At 41.1% G+C, this 13,559-nt stretch overlaps 1 protein-coding gene across 4 annotated transcripts in view; it reads right to left on the reverse strand.

Moving 5' to 3' along the window:
- The window catches only part of LOC139551976 (ubiquitin carboxyl-terminal hydrolase 20-like), a 51,728-nt gene that overhangs the window by 28,080 nt on the left and 10,089 nt on the right, over positions 1–13,559 (reverse strand). For all 4 annotated transcript variants that reach the window (XR_011670353.1, XM_071363302.1, XM_071363301.1 and 1 more), the window contains 3 exons: positions 9,183–9,277; positions 9,030–9,063; positions 8,865–8,910 (listed from right to left, as the gene is read on the reverse strand). Coding sequence is in view for 3 of the 4 variants with exons in the window: in XM_071363302.1 (XP_071219403.1) it covers positions 8,865–8,910; positions 9,030–9,063; positions 9,183–9,277 (175 nt within the window). In the remaining variant the exon portion in view is untranslated. The remainder of the gene's footprint in view (positions 1–8,864; positions 8,911–9,029; positions 9,064–9,182; positions 9,278–13,559) is intronic.

Genomic DNA, 13,559 nt, shown 5'->3' on the forward strand with positions numbered 1-13,559 from the left:
ATATTTATTTGAATGTAGGTTTCTCTGGAGACAATATTAACTTATACATATCTGTTGCAGATATGAGTATGTCTGTGTACAAAATCTGAATTACCTTATACAGTGGGGAGAACAAGTATTTGATACACTGCTGATTTTGCAGGTTTTCCTACTTACAAAGCATGTAGAGGTCTGTAATTTTTATCATAGGTAAACTTCAAATGTGAGAGACGTAATCTAAAACAAAAATCCAGAAAATCACATTGTATGATTTTTAAGTAATTAATTTGCATTTTATTGCATGACATAAGTATTTGATCACCTAACAACCAGTAAGAATTCCGGCTCTCAGACCTTTTCTTTAAGAAGCCCTCCTGTTCTCCACTCATTACCTGTATTAACTGCACCTGTTTGAACTCGTTACCTGTATAAAAGACACCTGTCCACACACTCAATCAAACAGACTCCAACCTCTCGACAATGGCCAAGACCAGAGAGCTGTGTAGGGACATCAGGGATAAAATTGTAGACCTGCACAAGGCTGGGATGGGCTACAGGACAATAGGCAAGCAGCTTGGTGAGAAGGCAACAACTGTTGGCGCAATTATTAAAAAATGGAAGAAGTTCAAGATGACGGTCAATCACCCTCGGTCTGGGGCTCCATGCAAGATCTCACCTCGAGGGGCATCAATGATCATGAGGAAGGTGAGGGATCAGCCCAGAACTACACGGCAGGACCTGGTCAATGACCTGAAGAGAGCTGGGACCACAGTCTCAAAGAAAACCATTAGTAACACACTACGCCGTCATGGATTAAAATCCTGCAGCGCACGCAAGGTCCCCCTGCTCAAGCCAGCGCATGTCCAGGCCCGTCTGAAGTTTGCCAATGACCATCTGGATGATCCAGAGGAGGAATGGGAGAAGGTCATGTGGTCTGATGAGACAAAAATAGAGCTTTTTGGTCTAAACTCCACTCGCCGTGTTTGGAGGAAGAAGAAGGATGAGTACAACCCCAAGAACACCATCCCAACCGTGAAGCATGGAGGTGGAAACATCATTCTTTGGGGATGCTTTTCTGCAAAGGGGACAGGACGACTGCACCGTATTGAGGGGAGGATGGATGGGGCCATGTATCGCGAGATCTTGGCCAACAACCTCCTTCCCTCAGTAAGAGCATTGAAGATGGGTCGTGGTTGGGTCTTCCAGCATGAGAACGACCCGAAACACACAGCCAGGGCAACTAAGGAGTGGCTACGTAAGAAGCATCTCAAGGTCCTGGAGTGGCCTAGCCAGTCTCCAGACCTGAACCCAATAGAACATCTTTGGAGGGAGCTGAAAGTCCGTATTGCCCAGCGACAGCCCCGAAACCTGAAGGATCTGGAGAAGGTCTGTATGGAGGAGTGGGCCAAAATCCCTGCTGCAGTGTGTGCAAACATGTTCAAGAACTACAGGAAACGTATGATCTCTGTAATTGCAAACAAATGTTTCTGTACCAAATATTAAGTTCTGCTTTTCTGATGTATCAAATACTTAAGTCATGCAATAAAATGCAAATTAATTACTTAATCATACAATGTGATTTTCTGGATTTTTGTTTTAGATTCCGTCTCTCACAGTTGAAGTGTACCTATGATAGAAATTACAGACCTCTACATGCTTTGTAAGTAGGAAAACCTGCAAAATCGGCAGTGTATCAAATACTTGTTCTCCCCACTGTATATACACAGTGCATTCGGAAAGTATTCCAACCCCTTGACTTTTTCCCACTTTGTTACGTTACAGCCTTATTCTAAAATGTATTAAATAGTTATTTCCTCATCAATCTACACATAATACGCGATAATGACAAAGCAAAAACAGGTTTTTAGAAATTTGTGCAAATTTATAAAAAAACGAAAAAACAGAAATTCAGTATTCAGACCCTTGTTATGAGACTCGAAATTGAGCTCTGGTGCATCCTGTTTCCATTGATAATCCTTGAGATGTTTCTACAACTGTATTGGTGTCCACCGGTGGTAAATTCAGTTGATTGGACATGATTTTGGAAAGGCACACAGACTGAGCAATTGGGGGAGATGGGCCTTGGTCAGGGAGGTGACCAAGAACCCGATAGTCACTCTGATTGGAGCTCCAGAGTTCCTCTGTGGAGATGGGAGAACTTTTCAGAAGAACCACCATCTCTGCAGCACTCCACCAATAAAGCCTTTATGGTAGAGTGGCCAGACGGAAGCTACTCTTCAGTAAAAGGCACATGACAGCCCGCTTGAATTTTGCAAGGGAAAGATGAACGGAGCAAAGTACAGAGAAATCCTTGATCAAAACCTGCTCCAGAGCACTCAGGACCTCAGACTGGGGTGAAGGTTCACCTTCCAACAAGACAACGACCCTAAGCACACAGCCAAGACAAAGCAGAAGTGGCTTCGGGACAAGTCTCTGAATGTCCTTGAGTGGCCCAGCCAGTAGCTGTGCAGCGACACTCCCCATCCAAACTGATAGAGCTTGAGACAATCTGCAGAGAAGAATGGGAGGAACTCCCCAAATACAGGTGTGCCAAGCTTGTAGCTTCATACCCAAGAAGACTCAATGCTGTAATCGCTGCCAAAGGTGCTTCAACAAAGTACTGAGTAAAGGGTCTGAATACTTATGTAAATGTGATTTCATTTATTAACAAACTGGTTTTTACTCTGTCATTATGAGGTATTGTGTGTAGATTGATGAGGGGGAAAACTATTTAATCAATTTTAGAATAAGGCTGTAACGTATTTTTTTGGGGAAAAAGTCATGGGGTCTGAATACTTTCCGAATGCACTGCTTAGTTGCAGTCAAAACAGCTGACAAGTGTCAGTGGTATGAATTATTGGTAGAACTGTAATACAGAAACCAGCTACCCTCAATGTATACATGTAGAAGAAAAATCGTATAATATTATATATTTGCAACGTATGACATTTTGGGTGCTATTACATTTGGTTTGAAGTGACTGAGGATTCAGGCTTTTTGAAGCATATAGGCCCTGCCACCAGTGATGCCAACTTAGCAATTTTGTTGCTAGATTTAGCAACTTTTCAGACTACCCTGGCAACTTTTTTCTCAAACAGCACCTAGCAACAAATTTAGCTACTTAAATTTTTTTATTTGGAACTTTTAGCAACTTTTGAAAAGTGACTCAAGCGCTAAAATGCACGCATTTTCCCTCTAAATGACACAAAAACGATTTTCTCTGTCACACACTCAGTCACAACACACGTGCCTGGCTGCAAAAGTGCATTGTGAGTGACGTCAGCAGCAGGCGCTCAGCTCGTGCACAGGCAGCAGCAGGCCTGCAGCAATTTCAGCAAATTGCAAATTATTGTTGGCTGACTCCAGCAGCAGTAGTATGCGTTCGACGAGACAAACCCAAGGAATATAGTTGGTCACGAATGTTTGATCTTGAACAGAACTTACAACATCAATCAACATGTCTCAATCAAAATTGTACAGCCAGAAGTACAAAAAAGTGGGAGTCTGTACCTGAATTTAAAGGGTGGCTGAAGCCAGTAATTGGGGATGATTGTCGGGCATACTGTGCGTACTGCAAATCAGATATGCTTGCAAAAATGTATGACATCAAAAAACATTGTGCTAGAGCAAAGCATATAAATAAATCAAAACCGTACAACCCCGCAACGCAGTCTACATTACCACAGTTGGTTAAGAATGTGGATAACTGCAAAAGCGCAGAAGCTACTATGGCAATGGCCATTGCGGAGCATTGTTCGCTGCTAGCATGCGACCATTTAGGTATGACTTGCAAAGCTGCCTTTCCAGATTCTCTAGCAGCAACAAACTTCCATGCACAGAAATGATTAGGGGAGTACTGGCTCCTTATTTTATCAAAAGGGTAACATCAGATGCGGGGGATGAGAAATTCAGTCTCCTTTTGGATGAGTCCACTTATGTCAGTGTCTTGAAATACCTGGGTGTGGTGATTCGGTATTTCAGTGCTAAAAAAGAACCGTTGTGTCCACATTTCTCCGGCTGGTTGAATTGGAGGGGGAAGATGCCAGATCAATAGCAAAGGCGGTAGTTGAGTTTCTTGAGAAGTGTAACCTTAAAAAAGAGAATCTTCAGGGTATTGGCACTGATAATGCGTCCGTGATGACTTGGGTGCACAAGATTTTAAAGGAAAAATGTGCATTGCCCAAATGTCCCGTGTGTGCCATTCAGTACAATTGGCTGTCAGTGCAGCATCCAAAGAAACCATCCCTAGGAGTGTTGAGTACTTAATCAGGGAAACCTACAACTAGTTTTTGATTTCCCCAAAACGGTGCGAGGCGTACAAAGCAGTGTATGCCACAATTAATTGTGTCCAGAAATCCCTGCAGATCACCAAAGTGTGTGCCACACGTTGGCTATCGATTGACCCTGCGGGAAGAACTGAAACTCCGCTTTGAGTTGACCAAGGCCAGTGAGCATTGCTACATGGTGGATGTGCTCCACGCCATGTACATGGACAAGACTAACTATGTCTACCTGACATTCTTGAAATCAATCCTGTCTGACGTACAAGTTGCAGTGAAGTCATTTGAGGTAGAGCAAACAGATCCTGTCAAGCTTTTGAACAATCTGGTACAACTCTTAACTTTTACTGCCTCAGAAACCCGGATCCGGGAGCACCCCCCACCCCCCACACACTGATTAGCATAGATAGCATAGCTTCAGAAGTAGATAGTAGCATCTAAATATCATTAAATCACAAGTCCAAGACACCAGATGAAAGATACAGATCTTGTGAATAAAGCCACCATTTCAGATTTTTAAAATGTTTTACAGGGAAGACAAAATATGTAAATCTATTAGCTAAACACGTTAGCAAAATACACCACTATTCTAACTCCATCAGTTTCTTACTCCTTCAGGTGCTATCACCAATTCGGCTCAACTAAGATATTGATAGCCAATAACCTATAAAAAAAACCATCAGATGACAGTCTGATAACATATTCATGGTATAGGATAGTTTTTGTTAGAAAAAAGTGCATATTTCAGGTAGAAATCACAGTTTACAATTGCACCGACCATCACAAATCCACTAGAATTACTAGATAGAGCAACGTGTATGACCAATTTACTCATCATAAAACATTTCATAAGAATAGACAAAGCATAGCAATGGAAAGACCCAGATCTTGTGATTCCAGACAATATTTCAGATTTTCTAAGCGTTTTACAGCGAAAACACAATAAATCGATAAGTTAGCATACCACATGTGAAAACGTTACCAGAGCATCGATTCCAGGCAAAGAGCGCTATAACGTAATCACCGCCAAAAGATATTAATTTTTTCACTAACCTTCTCAGAATTCTTCCGATGACACTCCTGTAACATCATTTTACAACATACATATACAGTTTGTTCGAAAAGGTGCATATTTAGCCATACAAAACCGTGGTTACACAATGAAAATACTAGGAAATCAAGCCTCAATATGTCTGACGTCATCTATCAGAGTGATCTAGTTTAATTAAAAGCTAATCATATACTTGACTAAAAAATACAGGGTTGACAGGAATCGAAAGACAAATTAGTTCTTAATGCAACCGCTGATTTACATTTTTAAAATTATCCTTACTTTTCAATACAGGGTTGGCCAAGTGAAGCTATACCAAACAAAATGGCGATGTATGCGTTTAAAATATTTCGACAGAAACACGGTTTATCATATTAAATATTGCTTACTTTGAGCTGATCTTCCATCATATTCTTGGGCAATGTATCCTTTCTATGTTATAAACGTCTTTTGGTCGATAGATGTCCTCTGTCCTTCGAAATGTCCATCACCAACGACCGACACCCTAAAGCGTGTCCAAACTTTCAGAGTGCACGACAAAGAAATTCCTCAAAATCGCACTAAACGGATATAAATTGATATAAAACGGTTAAAATTCACTACATTATGATGTTTTTAACAACTATAACGACTGAAAACATGACCGGAGAAATACTGCTGGTTAGAAAACGATTTGGAACGAGGCAGGTCCGATGGCCTTCACGCTTGAGGCGCACGTTGAGAAAGAGGGGTCTCTGTACATTTTTGTCATTTATAATGGCTGTGAACGTCCCATAGACTTCATTGAAAACGTGATGACGTACAGACACCCAGAGGAAGACGTAGGTAGTGTCGGTTTCTTCATAGCATTCACTGTGGCCTTATAAACAGACCCCAGATCAGAGGTAAAAATTTCTGAAATCTGAACCCTGTCATGAAAAGTGCTGTAGAAATTGTTCTGTACCACTCAGAGACAAAATTTCAACTCCTATAGAAACTATAGACTGTTTTCTATCCAATAATAACAATAATATGCATATTGTACGATCAAGAATTGAGTACGAGGCAGTTTAATTTGGAAATGTAAAAAAAAAAATAATGCTAACAGCTCCCCCTATTGACAAAAGGTTAATATCAATTTGCAGCAGAGTAGTCAACCCTAAGGCAAAAATGTATGTCCTGAAGAATGCCATTGATGGACATCTCTGTCCATCACTATTCCTTGGGTACCTTTCTGAGAGCACGTTGTACCAACTCAGTCTTGCGCCAGAGGACAAAAAGGTCATATGGAGACGGTGCATCAACTACATTGTTGCTTTAAGCAAGGAGCTGCAAGCAAGGCTCCCAGACAACCTAGAAGCCTTGCGAAACATGGCCTTGTTCAGTGTTAAGGAAACGCTAAAGCACAATAAAGGCTCCACCAAAATTATTAAAGTACCTGAGCTACTGGGGTACCAGCCCCAAACAATTGATCAAATTGTTTCCCAATGAAGAAACATCCATCTGTTTAGGTGGGACTCAACTGACAATACAGTCGAGTTTTGGAGTGAAGTCAATAACTACACGGACTCTTCCAGGTCAAATCCATTTGAAGAACTGTGCAAAGCTGCGCTCACTGCCCTCTCCTTGCCACACTTAAATGCGGAGGTTGAATGGCTGTTCAGCCAAATGAATGTGTTCAAGTCAAAGTTAAGAAATAGAATGTCACTGCACACTCTCAAGTCCATACTCCTGGTGCGGTATGGACTGAAGCTGGCTGGTGATACCTGTTACCAGCATAAACTAGTGAAGTTTTGCAGCAGTTTGGCACCACAGCAGCATACAGCTTTAAGGTCACTCCATCCTCTTCTGCTGGTTCCAGCTCCGTGACAATGCAGTTGGACAGTGATGATGAAGTGGATTTCCTTGCCAATCTATGATTCATCATATTTACAGTACGTATGCAAGGAGTGGACTTTCTGGAACTGGCGGAGACACACAGCTGATGGTGGCAGTGTGCACTGCAGTGTGAGCGAGAACAGGGGCAATATCTGGAGGAAACCAGTGTGCAGCTAGCCAGACAAGCAGCACAACAACCTGGAGAGAGCTGGAGAGAGATGCCTAGCGCACACATCAGTATTTGAGTTAAGTTGCTTGTTCAATAAGATAGCATATATAGCTTATTAGCTGGTACCTATAATTGTTGATCAGTTAGGTAGCATGTTAACTACCAATGCACTGCTTAAAACTATAATTGTTCAGAATGTGTAGGTTTACTAGTTAAAAAGAAAATAAATCAAATGCAATTGTTCAATCATGTGTAATGTGTAATTGTTCAATAATTCAATGTGTTGTGTTTTAAAAAATCTGATCATAAAAAATGTGTTGTGTTTATATTACTTTTACAAATAAAAAGATGTAATAAACAAACAAATCTAAACTAACAAATGTCAAATCATATTTTTCGCCGAGATGGCCAGTCAATTTGAGTAACGTCATTGTGAATTCTACGCAGTTTTACGTTATTACGTAATGACGTCATCACGCAATGACATCACAATGTCATTTAGCAACTTTTAGCAACAAATCGACCTGCCTCTAGCAACTTCCCCTGAAAATGTGTTGGCAACACTGCCTGCCACTCCCAATTGCTGGCTGTGGGGTATATAAATGTTTAAAAACTAAGTCACATTTTTGGTCAAAGTCTCTCAGGATCGATGGATGAATAAATCACTTTTTGTCAATAAAATTAAGTACATTTCATATTTTGGTGTACTGCCTTAAATGGCAGTCGTTTTAACCACATAAATATGACAAAATGAATAAAAATTCCGCTAATTAAAATGATACCATAATTTGATTCTGGTAAACTAGCGTTTTAGCACTAATGTGGTTTGTACTTTGGAAAAAAGCTACACATTGTATAAAGGGAAAATGAATATTTCAGTTCTACAGGAAATGCAAATGAAGTGTAAATTTACTAAAATAACAATCTGTTTTGGTTATTTCTTATTTTAGACAACATTAATTACATGTCTAATGCAGCTTTGATAAGAAATAAGCAGATATTTTGCTTTGATTGTTGCTTTTTTTCAATAGTTTCTTCTGGGATCAAAATGTTGATAATTGATGTATGCAAAATATCTCAGCAGCTTGAGGGTTAAAAAACATTTATTTCAAGAAAAGTATCAAATAGTTTGATAACCCTGTTCGTAAGCTTTCAAATTATATCAAATTCAATCATTAATATTTTCCAAAGGTGAAGACATGGATGTCTTATGGTATGTTGGGGTATGCATAATGGGTCAACTTTGAGCACCTCTATCCCCTGAATGTTTGGGCATTCAGGTCCAAAAAGTCACTTTCTGACCACTTCTACCATAGGCAAATATATATGGAAAGTGTTGTTCAAATCAAAAGGGGTGCAGTCAGAAAGTGATTGAAATAAAATGGAACGACCCTATAGATTTCCTGAAAGAAAATTATTCATAATAAAAATCAAGAAATGTCACAACTTAGGCATCTTCAATCATTTTGATAAGGTAGTTTTATCTTCTATGCAGGATGTCAAAGTATGATATAATAGAAGCCGTTACCTCAGGTAGCCGAGGTACTTTGCAATATTTTACACCATTTCTCAATCTGGAAGGTAAGTGAAAAAGAATAGAAATGTGTGTTGTGTTGTAATGGGCTCTGTTTTACCAACTAGACATATTGATCTTATAATGCTAAAATGATCTACAAATTCCACAAATACTTACTTTTTACACCTTTCACAGCTGTACATGTTGTCCCCTGCAAAACAATGAATGAAGAAATTACTGACCATTTATTTAATGTTCTGATTATGAATGGATCATACAGCTGAAATCTAGGCATCTTATTAGACAACAACTTTATCGTGACTAGTTTACCTTTGAGCTCATCAGCGGCGAAGAAGGCGGCGAGGCAGTCCTCCAGTGTGACCATAGGACCCCAAAACCAGCTGGGTATACAGGACACCACAAACCTGCAGAGGGGGGAGACATGGGGGGAGGGTGAATACATAGTAAGCACAATGTGGCTGTTACATATACTTTCATACTTGTTACAAGATTAATACATAGATGACGTTGGAACTGTGAATAGCCCGCCGGACAGAGAGAGACGGCGCTAACTAGCTACTTCTTTGAGAGTCAACTACAAGTCGGCAGGGGAGGAGGAAGAAGTGAGGCAGAGGCTCGATTCTCCATAATGCTGCTGTGTGAACTTTATGATGTTATGAACCACTGCTATCAATGCGGGCGGCGAGTCTGCATGATCGGAGTCCCCCAACTCTGCTGGGGAAGTCCTGCTCTATCGCACTCACGGTTGTGTATGAAGTTATTGTCCTGTTTATTTGTGTATCCTCGTCCCTGTTAAGTTCATGTTTTGAGTATCCCTATATTTCTGTTATTACGGGGCTATCACTCAGTCAAGAGTGCGCATGCGCAGGAAGTCTTGTGGTGGTTGGACCTAGCCTTGAGTGTAATGGCTACCTTGTAAGTGTGTTCATATAGTAGAGTAAACTTTGTTAAACTGGAACCTTGTCGTTGTGTCATTTCGAGTTAACATTGGTAGCAGAGGATGGCTTCTAACTACAACGTGCCACCTCGCTTCGACGAGAAGAGGTCGTACGAAAGTTGGAAAAATGAACTGGGAATCTGGACACGCGTTACTAATCTGGACTCGAAAAAGCAAGCACTTGCGGTGGTATTATCGCTCGAGGGAAGAGCGAGAGATACAGCACTGGAAATATCCGTTGAGGATTTGAACAAGGATGACGGTATGGGAACTTTGATCACAGCACTGGATTCTGTATTTCATAAAGAAGAGAAAGACCGTGCCTACGAGGCATATTCAAACTTTGACAGTGTTACGAGAGATATTTCGGTTGCAATGGCGGACTACATCATTGATTTCGAACAGAGGTACAATAGAATGCGCAAGTACGACATGGTTCTCCCAGATGCAGTGTTAGGGTTCAAGTTGCTAGACACTGCTTGTCTAGATGGTAGGGAGAAACAGTTGGCTTTGACTGCTTGTACTGTGCTGACTTTTGCATCTATGAAGTCGGCACTAAAAATAATATTTGGTGAGAAGACGTCTGTCGCGCCAATAACAGATGGAATGCAAGTGAGTGACGCAGCATATTACACCGAGCAGCACAGAAAAGGCGCCAACAAGTCACGTTCTCAAGACAACCAGAAGAGGGCGCCATTTCCCGGCACAAATCCACTGGACACATATGGAAGGAGATCGAAATGTGCTATTTGTCAAAGCACTTACCATTGGGTTAAAGACTGTCCTCATAAAAATGAACAAGTTAAACTAACAGAGGAAAATGTAAACACAGAGATAGAGCAGTGTAACATTACACTGTTTTCAAATGAATCTGCTTCTGATACTGAGATTTTTATAGTTGAATCCTTAGGATCTGCTGTGATTGATACTGCATGTACACAGACAGTGTGTGGTGCAAAATGGCTTGATAGCTATGTTAGTGAACTAAATATGAAAGAAGTACAAAATATGATTGACACACCAAGCAACAGAGCTTTCAAATTTGGAGACGGGAGAATTGTCCATTCTACCAAGAGAGTTAAGATACCAGCAAAAATTGGTCAGACTAAGTGTCACATTGAAACAGAGGTGGTCCCTACAGATATCCCCTTACTATTAAGCAAAGCTTCCCTCAAGAAGGCAGAGGCTGTACTAGACATAAAAAATGACAAGGCAGTGATGTTTAAACAACCAGTGACTCTTGAACTTACTACCTCAGGCCACTATTGTGTAAACATTTTAGACAAAGACATCACACAGAGTCCATGCAAAAATGAGATTCTGACTGACACAGAGCACATGAAGATTCTGACAGTCACAGAGAACATGAGCACTAAAGAAAAACACAAAGTATTGTTAAAGCTTTACAAACAGTTTGGACATGATACAGTTGACAGACTTCAGAAGTTACTCAGCAGTTCAGGGAATAATGATGATGAGAAGTACGAAACTGGAAACAAAGTGTACTACAAACGAGTTGACTGTCAAGAGTGGAAAGGACCGGGAGTAGTCATTGGTCAAGATGGTGTGGTGATATTTGTGAGGCACGGAGGCATGATTGTCAGGGTGCATCACTCAAGATTGCGGAAAGTAAATGATCAACAAGATAGAGGGGCTGTTGCTGAGAATCAGTCTCCTAATGAAAATGACAAAAAGGACACAGTAACAGACACAAACCTACCAGATGTCACATCCAATGATATGGACACTGAAACTGACACAGGAAATGGAGCAGAGACCTTCAACCATGCCACAGGTAATACTATTGAGGGTTCAAATGAGGAAAACATTCAACAGCCACATGTGTTAAGAGAACATGGTTGTTCCAATCTGAAAACTGGACAAACTGTTAAATACACGGACAGAGAAAGTGGTATTCCACATACAGCAACCGTCGTTGGACGAGCAGGAAAAGCAAAACACAAGAACTGGTACAACTTGCAGTACTCTGAACCAGCTACACTTTCTGGTACAACAGGGTCAGCTGACCTGCCACTTGTAGATAATATCAGAATTGAACCAATTGAAAATCGAGAAAAACAGAATGACATTCAAAATGATGATGTACTTGAAACAAAGGACGTGTCATTTGACTCAGCTAAGCTAGATGAGCTCAGTAATTGGAGGAAAAATGGAGTGTTTGAGGAAGTCAAAGACATTGGCCAAAAGTGCGTCTCAACAAGGTGGGTGTGTACCCTTAAAGAATCCTTAACTGGAATAGTGCCCAAAGCACGTCTAGTGGCTAGAGGTTTTGAGGAGCTGGCTGCTAAAGAACTCCCAAAAGACTCACCGACATGCGCCTCAGAGTCACTCAGATTGCTGATGTCAGTGATCTGCCAGAAAAAATGGAAACTTAATTCCATAGACATCAAATCAGGATTTTTGCAGGGAACAGAGCTGTCAAGGGACAATCACATCCGACCTCCGCCCGAAGCTAAAAGTGAAGGAACACTGTGGAAACTAAAAAAGTGTGTGTATGGACTGGCAGATGGATCACTCTACTGGTACAACAAAGTCAAGGCAACAATGCTGAATACAGGTGGAAAAATGTCACAAGTGGATCCTGCAGTCTTCTATTGGCTTGATCAAGACTGCAATGTGACTGGAGTACTTGCCTGTCATGTTGATGACTTTATCTGGGGTGGCTCACAGACCTTTGCTTCAACTGTGATTCCACACCTCAAAGCTGTTTTCTAGGTTGGCCGTGAGGAGCATGATCATTTTTGTTATGTTGGCATAGAGTTTATTACAGTTGATGGAAAAATACTGATGCAACAGGAGAGCTACAGTGGGGAGAACAAGTATTTGATACACTGCCGATTTTGCAGGTTTTCCTACTTACAAAGCATGTAGAGGTCTGTAATTTTTATCATAGGTACACTTCAACTGTGAGAGACGGAATCTAAAACAAAAATCCAGAAAATCACATTGTATGATTTTTAAGTAATTCATTTGCATTTTATTGCATGACATAAGTATTTGATCACCTACCAACCAGTAAGAATTCCGGCTCTCACAGACCTGTTAGTTTTTCTTTAAGAAGCCCTCCTGTTCTCCACTCATTACCTGTATTAACTGCACCTGTTTGAACTCGTTACCTGTATAAAAGACACCTGTCCACACACTCAATCAAACAGACTCCAACCTCTCCACAATGGCCAAGACCAGAGAGCTGTGTAAGGACATCAAGGATAAAATTGTAGACCTGCACAAGGCTGGGATGGGCTACAGGACAATAGGCAAGCAGCTTGGTGAGAAGGCAACAACTGTTGGCGCAATTATTAGAAAATAGAAGAAAATAGAAGAAGTTCAAGATGATGGTCAATCACCCTCGGTCTGGGGCTCCATGCAAGATCTCACCTCGTGGGGCATCAATGATCATGAGGAAGGTGAGGGATCAGCCCAGAACTACACGGCAGGACCTGGTCAATGACCTGAAGAGAGCTGGGACCACAGTCTCAAAGAAAACCATTAGTAACACACTACGCCGTCATGGATTAAAATCCTGCAGCGCACACAAGGTCCCCCTGCTCAAGCAGGCGCATGTCCAGACCCGTCTGAAGTTTGCCAATGACCATCTGGATGATCCAGAGGAGGAATGGGAGGAGGTCATGTGGTCTGATGATTCAAAAATAGAGCTTTTTGGTCTAAACTCCACTCGCCGTGTTTGGAGGAAGAAGAAGGATGAGTACAACCCCAAGAACACCATC

This window comes from Salvelinus alpinus, chromosome 24 (assembly GCF_045679555.1).
Source record: "Salvelinus alpinus chromosome 24, SLU_Salpinus.1, whole genome shotgun sequence".
Lineage (NCBI taxonomy): Eukaryota > Metazoa > Chordata > Actinopteri > Salmoniformes > Salmonidae > Salvelinus > Salvelinus alpinus.